At 34.7% G+C, this 9,231-nt stretch overlaps 1 protein-coding gene across 1 annotated transcript; it reads left to right on the top strand.

The window, feature by feature from the left end:
- Nucleotides 1–2,185: 2,185 nt before the first annotated feature.
- Nucleotides 2,186–3,916, top strand: LOC123547840 (somatostatin receptor type 4-like). Its single transcript, XM_045335085.2, has one exon. The coding sequence runs from the start codon at nucleotides 2,484–2,486 to the stop codon at nucleotides 3,567–3,569; it is 1,086 nt and encodes a 361-aa protein (XP_045191020.2). The 5' UTR covers nucleotides 2,186–2,483; the 3' UTR covers nucleotides 3,570–3,916.
- Nucleotides 3,917–9,231: the final 5,315 nt, after the last annotated feature.

Below are 9,231 nucleotides of genomic sequence, written 5' to 3'. Positions count from 1 at the left end.
TCAGGACCAATGCCAGATCGCTTTATGGTGTATCATTTTCCCCTTTCTAGACCATATGATACAGCGTCTTACGCTTCGTTTTCTAAAACAACTGAAAGACCTATAATATTATACTTGTCTCCTACCATGAAATCATGATTATTAAACATGAAAACGTTGAAAACAAAATAAAAAGGGTTTTTTTTTGTTGTTGTTGTTTTATTTTTATTTTTCTATTATTTTTTTATTTATTTATTTTGTTTTGCCGGTTTTGTTTTCCTCATGACTTATCTATGTAAAGTCAATTTGAGACAGAACTTGTAAGATGGAAACACATAACTGACAACATTAAAAATTCCAAGTCTCTCCAAGAAGGGCTTGAGCTATGGATGCGAGTTATTTCCAAACGTTAATGCAATGTTCCAGCTCATTCTGTGTTTGCCTGTTGGATCCTGCGATTCAGTGCTTTTAGATGACTTGAACTTGGACAAGATCGACATTGAAAGTCAATCAGCTTAATGGTTTGGCCCTAAATTTCGTTCACAGAAATACACAAATTGATTCATTTGGTAATTCTTCAGTTATGAGACTCTTCTGGTCATACAAGAAATGCTCTAGCATTTTTTATTCTTAAAGAACTGAAACGTATATGAATCACATTGTTGTTACATATTCAGTGTCTTTGAAAACAACCTTTAAATAACCAGAAAACGCAGGAATTCGCTCATGATATACCCAATTTTTTTACCGGGAGTGGACCCCCCTCCCCCATCTGCCTCAATTTAAAGTTGTGTATGGCTTCGGTGTTTCATTGTAATAAAAGAACGTTATTTTACATGTTGCCATTTACTGTTAATCCTATGTATCCCTTTAGATGACTTTCTAATTTAAATACTTCTGGTATTTGAACTGTCCTAATACCATTTCTTAGATTATTACAAGGACAGCCTGTTTGAACTTAAAAATAGGAGCTGTGGTCAGTTTATGTATAAAGAATATCAAACAAAAATTACAAAAAGATTTGAAAGTTATTTGTGAAACGGCGTTGAACATTTTTTAAAGAATAAAATCTGTAAAAGAACTAAAAATTTTTACAAGTGTTTCGGTTTTATGATAACACTATGAACAATTTTCTTACAGCTACGCTAGGGTAGATAATTGTTATTTGGTCATGAATATGCTAAATAAATATATTTTGCTTAAATAGGCTTTAAGTTTTGTATTTTAGACTACTGTTTAACTTCAAGTTACCTAACTATACTCATTATTCTATTTCAACCATAACATAGTAAGTCAAAAATTTTGATAAATAAGTGCTGCCTTCAAATAATTATTCATTGTGCAAATATAAACATTGAAATATATTTTGATAAGACATTTTACTAGCAAGGAGTATTATATTTTTGCAAAATTATATCTGTTGCTGTTAAGAGGACAAAAGAAAGAACTAGACCTATTTGTTCTAAAGCGCGATCTTTAAAGTTCATTTGAGCCGCACCATGAGAAAACAAAGATAGTGCGTTTGCGACCGGCATGGATCCAGACCAGCCTGCGCATCCGCACAGTCTGGTCAGGATCCATGCTGTGCGCTTTCAAAGCCTAATTGCAATTAGAGAAACCGTTAGCGAACAGCATGGATCCTGACCAGACTGTGCGCAGGCTGGTCCGGAGCCGTGCTGGTCGCAAACGCACTATGTTGGTTTTCTCATGGCGCGACTCATTTGTTTCATCAATTACAGTTTCAAATAATTCATGTTCTTGTACGTAACGTATGCATCTACTGACGCAACTTAAAAAGTCAAGGAAAGTTGAAAAGATAGCCACCTGATGAGCGGGTTATCAAGTATGTATATAGTTGTTTCCTGCAGAGTAAAATAATTCATTTCGATTAAAACCTGTAACTAACACCAATTCTTGTACGACATTATGCCATTCGCGCTAACATAAGCAACTGAAAGTCGTATTATAAACGTATACTTTATTTTGGAATAGTTTGTTATGATGTTAGACAAAATATCTGAGAAATGGAACAACCGCAATGAAACAGACAGTAAATATATTGACATTTGTATTTTCCTCAGATGTTAAATATGTTTATAATTACGCTGTGTTTACTAAATTCCGATTTTGACCTACCCATTATATCTGACACTTTATTATTATTACTTTATGGCTTGGGAAATTAGTATCTATGAAACATTGATATAAAAGGTACAAGTGTATACGTTAATCAAAATATTCTTGTTTAAATGTTTCTTGATTCATATGCAAACAAGCATGTAGTGATTATTTGGTACGCTTTACGAGAGCTTGTCATTTCGGACAATCAAGCGAGTACAGCCGTGATTCCTATAGTGCGTGAGGATTTTAGCAAATAGTGAATAGATATTTGAATCCCCAGGCAGACAAGGAATCTATTCCTTACAGTAGATGGAGACTGGTGTATCAATACCAAAACGGATAAAGGAGGTTCGACATTGTCTTTTAGATAAATCCATATAGCCATGGTTTACGGCAACTCACAAATAAACCGTTCGTTCTTCTATGACACGGATAACTGCACAGTTTATTTTACTTACTTTAGTGAATTCAATCGGCTATGGGAAGGTGCTGCCTTTATCGAAGCTGTTGTTATGAGCATTATTTTTCTTTTGTCTATTTTTGAAAACGGTATCATAATAGGATTTATCTTCAATTCTAGAAAATCCCGAACGGTGACAAACTTTTTCGTTTGTAATCTCGCAATTGGGGATATTTTATTTGTATCCTCAGCGCCTTTGGTTGCTTACGTCAGAATTACCGGCACGTGGTACCTTGGAGATGGAATGTGTCATTTGTTGAATTATGGGATGTTTGTCTGTTCCAACACCATGATCTGGACAATGGTGGCAATAAGCATTGACCGATATATTTGTATCGTCATAGGCATACCGACATCGAGACGCTTGGTACCAGTACATATAGTTTTAATTTGTGCTGGTATCTGGCTAACCACTTCCTGTTGTTTCCTTCCGACGGCATTTTTCTTTCATCTGCAAGATATACATTTAGATCACGGTGTGATAACATTTTGCACGCTAACCTGGCCAAGTGGGCATATACACTATTCGGTACTCTTTACAACAATGTTACTACTACTTGGATTTGGACTTCCCGTATTAATAATATCACTTAACTACTACAGAATATTCAAAAAGTTTTGGTCATCAAAAAGAGCCATTGATACACAAAATGTATCAGGAATCCAGCGATGCACTCGAACAAGGAAAAGAAAAGAACAGAGAATTGTTAAGACTCTAATTCTGCTGGTTGTGATATTCGTCTTAATGTGGCTACCGATTGTCATCGTCTTCAGCATGATAAGAGAAGATATTGAAAACGAAAGGAATGAAATGCCGTCCTACGGATTAACCTGGGCCCTAATAATCGCCTATCTTAACCCGTGTGTTAATCCATTTCTGTACGGTTTCATGAACGAAGAATTCCTCCGCAAATTACGTTATTGTAGACAGTACAGACAGTCGAATGAACAGACCGCTGTAAGTAGAACCAATCTACGCGAAGGCCAGACTAGTGCATCAAACTTGTAACAGCATTTTAAAATTTTCACTCTTAGTTTTATATGGAAAGAAAATAACGTTTATTTTAAAATGAACAACATTGGTGCAATAACTGTCTGCAAGATTTCAAGTGTGATATCACAAAAAGGACAACATAAAGCAAATGGCATCGTTTGAAAAAAATCGGCAATCAGAACTTCAAAAAGAAAATCAAATAATAACCAAAGTCTTTTTTCTCATCGGAAAGACTAAATTTGCATGGATACGATGAGATTTTTCACTAGATATTTTAATTAAATTTGGAAAGAGTATTTGCTTTATTTCCAAATGTGGTTATGACCCGAATAAACGCACAAAAATAACATTTAATCCTTTAATATGTGTTCTGCATTTTTTACTACATATTTAATTTCTGTACGAAAATCTAGAAGAGGAATAAATGCAAGACATTGTACAAAGATTGTGAAATTTTCACGCGACGTTTAGTGTGCAGAAATTATTCACGATCTACACACGATCCTAGGAATAAATGAACTGCGACTCGAAAGCTCACGATCCAGTTAAACAGTACTGATTACATTGCCCACTAAACGTAGGTAAAGTTTCCTTTAAGCTTGTTTCTGCTAAGACTAGCTTCTAGACTATGATATATCTTTTTACATTTTTATGATTGAATGTAGTGAACTGAGCCAGTCTATATCCTATGTCCAATATGATAATTTTAACATCATTCCTCAGTGAAAATCTCTAAAATAGACTAGAATTGTCTCCATGAAATTGAATTCAACAAAAAAGGTGAAAAATGTAGAAATATATTTATTATCAGTCTAGTGGCTAGTCTAGATTCTGCTGAACAAGCGGTTGTAACGAATAAATCAAACTTTGCAGAAGTCTTTGCCAGTCTACTCTCTGTTTAATTCTATAAAAACATACTAGTATGCATGCTTTAAATAAATCTAAAACTAAATTTGTAAAGAATATCATAAGTTTAATAATGTATCGTTATATTGCAAATATTTACCATGGCTATGAAATTAATTTGAATAGCTGTCAAACATATGTTACATTAACTTGATATTGGCTCTGTGACTGCCCACATTTGTTGAATATTACAATAAACAGGTTCCTCAAGTGCCTTAATGAGTCTTATCAGTGGGTTGAGTGCCTAACAAAACATTGATTTACAGCTGACATTAATATCCTGGCAACACCTTTATAAGTGGTAATATCCGTTAAATAGCCATAGATACAGTACACCACAGATATTATTGTTGAGCTGAAACATTTTTATGTATTAAATGGTCAACGAAAAAAAAACGTCTCGCGCAATGTTAACGTAATGGAAAGAGGCATTTTTGTAGATATGTTGATGGTATAATATAAGCATACATTAATTGTATATCGAAATGTACAAAAAAATTCCACAAGACTCTGGTAAAAATCTGTGTGTCTCAAGTACATTGTTATTTCACTTAATTTCCCCGAAAAAAAACGTACGAAAACGTATTGTAACTCTGAACATGCTGAATTGCGTTCGCGTTGCATAAAATCAGTTAATTAATGTAAACGTTACTTGAAAAAGCTCGACTTTCTTAACTGTACAAAGGCAAAATATGTATAATTTATTAAATTGTCAACGTTCATTTAAGACAAAAAAATCTTCTATTTTTTGTACATTAACATATATATCGTTTGACGAAATTCTGAAATATTGAAAAATGCGGGTTTTTTATGTTAGCAGACCGGTTGTTTTGAATAGTTTGCCACTCATTATAAGAGAATGTTCAAATGTCAAAGCATTAATAAAATTCCGAGTTCAAATTTAAAAAGGAAAGAAGAGAATTGATAAATACCCTAAACATTCATTCTTCACTCCATAGGATAATCATATATGGTTTATATTCGTGTTACATTGTCCTCATATTGATAGGGAATCGATCCTACCGATTTTCGTCGCGAAGATTTGGATCGATCCCTCTACGGTAACATGCAATATACCGAACGAGATATATCCTCGAATTAAAAAATGTGTCCTTCCGGCACGTGCACAGATCGTCTGACTTCGGATTTTTTGGAAGAATACGCTTTTCCTTGTGCCTAATAACCGTCCACATAACTTGTCCGAACCGCAACGTCTTGCACATCAGTACAAATATGGGCAGTGTTGTTTTTATTCCAAAATCTACATTTAAATTGATAGGGGATGCGACGAATACCGGTATCTATTCCTCTGTATAAGGTAACGTGCGATATACCGAATGAGACATTTACTATCGAATTAAAAAGTATGTCCTTCCCAGTTCTTTTCAAATGTTATGGGATAAGTTGAAGTCGGATCGATTCCCGATTGAGGCTGTGCCTTATTTCATATTATAAATGTAAATAGACAATAAAACCATAACTCGATTTAATCATTGACAGTTGTTATTTCATAATACCCCCATCACACCAAGCTCGTTTTCAGTACGTTCTAAAAAATGTAGCCGAACGGGCTCAAACTGTGTAGCAACGGAACAGACGTAGTAGCGACGTTCTACAGTCTGTCTAAGAACTTTATGGACTGGCTCGGACGGGATTGAACGGGAATGGTGCTCCAGAACTTTGAGCCTACTCAAAAATTTCTGCTGATAATTCCAGTTAGACGGACTGACAACGTACTTAAAACGAGATGGACGTACTAAGAACTGAACCGCCGTACTTCGATCGTACTAGAGACGTGGTATGACGTAATGCGATCGGGCGTCAATTTAAGTAAGTGTGCACACGTTTGTAGCCCGTTTAACCAGTTCACAGAAAGACTTAACTCGACCGAATTACATCCTTAGTGCGTCGTTATTCCGTCTGAATATGATCAAAATAAATTACTTAGTTTGCAATACGTTTCTAAACAGTTCTAAGAGTTTGCAATACGTTCTCAGTACGCTCCACACGTTTTTAGTACGTTTAGTACGTTTATTCACAGTTCCCACAACGTCGATCCCGTCTGCAGTACAATTACACAAGTTAGGGTATAAACACATGCCGTTGCTGTACCGGTTCAAGATTTGGGCACAAGGTTTAGCCAAGTTTATGCCTTTGCATTTTTCTTCTTTGGTTTCTGACTCTGTCCTCTTTCATCCTCGGACTTGGAGGCAGAGTCGTCAAAAGGTGCAGGGAATAAATTACGACGCTCATCCTCTTGACTTTCACATTCAGGGGTGACTCAGGAGACTCTGTATCGGCTTCTTTGAGACATTGGTCTTTTACTGCTTCAACACTTTACACCCCGTCTCTGTTTGGCTTCACTTTTCTTTGTACTAAGTCATATTGATACTTGCCTATTGCTGTGGATTTTATTGTGTCTTGAGAGGATGAAGAGACAAACGAGAATGAGAACTGGGCGAAACGTGATGGCTTTAAATAGCCAGAACGTGATTGCAATTTACGTTCTGAACGTACTAGGGAGAGATGAGGACGAAATCAGAACGAGTTAATTATCTGTGAACGAGTTGGTCGAGTTAACAACTAGTTAGAACGTATTTCGACGTACTCGGAACGAAGTAGGACTAGTTACGAACTTTTTTAATCTGACTACAGACGGACTTGGACTGCCTACAAACGGTGTTCACATGAGGTGAACGGGCATTTTTTTCCGAACTGATCTTACTATAAACGGACTTCAGACGGGGTAAAGACGCGATGGACGTATCGAAAACTGTTTAAGAACTAACTACGATCGCATTATGGATATTTTCCGGCCAAAGTACAAACGTTCTAGACAGATCGCAGCCCGTTTTACAATATTTCAGGACGGGTTGGGACGTTTTCAGAACTATTTTGGTGTGATGGGGGCTTAAACAATCATTAAAATCACAAGGTCAAAAACCACCAATTCAAAAAAGTACAGGGAACTTACTATGAATATACTTATCGTATACCTGGGCTGAATAAGGAAATGTTTAGTCTGTTTTGGTTGATCAGTAATGTGAACAAACCCAAGAAGTCCTTTTTTTAAACTGTACCCTCTGACTGTATTTACAGTATTTTATTGTACATTTTGACAATATTTTATACATTTAATGAATATAGAAAAATCTGGAAACAGCTTTTTCCAAAATTTGGTTTTTATAATATTTTGCACTAAGCAAATGTAACAGTAAAACACTCTCAGAAGATAAATGACCCCTTTTATGTCAGTTTTAGGATAATACTTCAGATTGAGTTTAGGATTTGTAGTCTAAAATGGGTATAACTGTGTGTGGTAGCTCTATGAAAATTATGTAGAATATATATTGAATAATATTTAGGTAAGTTGAACCTCTAATATATCATTGGAAACGGGGCAATTTACTGTCATATCTACAGCTTTCTGTTTAGTTCACGAAAAGCATGATTACATTTATTATATACCTATATAAATTCTGTAAAAAAATCGGCTTGTATTTCACAATTAAATATGAACAGACAGACAAAAATTCCGTATTGTACTTTTTAAATTCCGTATTGTACCTTCCGTATTGTATTCTGCCGGACTATTTTCATTAATATGCATGATCCGACACATTTCTATAAATAGCGCACATAAAAACTTCACTAAGTTCCATTTAATATCGATAAACATTGAAGATTTCGTTCAAGAACAAAACAAGAATCAAACTGGTAAATGTATATAATAAAAGGGTCATTATAACAGTAGCTAGATCTGGGACTTTGTAGCCGAATACTGCATCCCAGATCAAGCTACTGTTATAATAACCCTATTGTATTGATAGCCACGTGAAAAAGCTGTCGTCCACAATTATTTTTAAATAATGAAAATAAAAATGAAGCATGAAAGCTGTGTACATGACAACTTTTACTATGCGTACGAAATGTTGATATATATTGTGCATATATTTAGCATTGAAGTGATTTGTTGATTGTTTATGTTCTACTTGTAGCAACGGTTTCATTATATATATATATATGCATAACCGATTTATAAGTGTTTATATATTTTTATGATATTAAACAAAGAGAATCAAGAACAAACGGTCTAGAAATGGAACAACAAGAAAGCGATATAGGTACATGAATACAAAGTATGTTCATGCGTTCGGAAACATATTCGCATTTGTCATTGTCAAACTTTTTATCGGAAGACAAACTCTTTTCAAAAAGTGTAATAATATATTTTTACCAACAACATACTTTATGATACATATGATGGTTATCTTTAATTAATATCCATGAAATGTGATCTTTGACTTCCAGGGCCTCAACATTGGAACTGCAACGCCAGAATTATTGGACCAGAATTACTATTTTATAGGGACAAATGCCGCCTCTTTTAATTCCTGTTTATCTTGTACTTTCTTGATACAGTGACTTAACTGGTCTCCATAGATAAAGTTTCAAAACTAAAAGCGTGGAAATAAGTTTCATTTCTTACAGAAGTTTGAATATGATTGTGATTAACAAGTTGTGATAAATCTTTCTAAAAACTGTTAAATTTGAAACCTCTTATTACTAGCTGAAAAAAATGTGTGTATTATCTCCCTAACCTACTTCAAAATGTATATTACAACTGGTAACATAATTTCGGAGTTGTTCTGTATCTTTAGATAACCGATTTTTTTCTCACAAACACTCTAGTGAGAAAAGACATTCATCACCCGGAAATTCTATCTCTTATCTAACAGTTGTTCACTAATCCTGGTAGAGATCGACTGGT

This window comes from Mercenaria mercenaria, chromosome 9 (genome assembly GCF_021730395.1).
Source record: "Mercenaria mercenaria strain notata chromosome 9, MADL_Memer_1, whole genome shotgun sequence".
Lineage (NCBI taxonomy): Eukaryota > Metazoa > Mollusca > Bivalvia > Venerida > Veneridae > Mercenaria > Mercenaria mercenaria.
This window is presented reverse-complemented; position numbering and strand designations above follow the sequence as displayed.

What these genes read in the sequence shown, in the direction of transcription:
- LOC123547840 (XM_045335085.2), top strand. Translation starts at nt 2,484, where the DNA reads ATGGTTTACGGCAACTCACAAATAAACCGTTCGTTCTTCTATGACACG.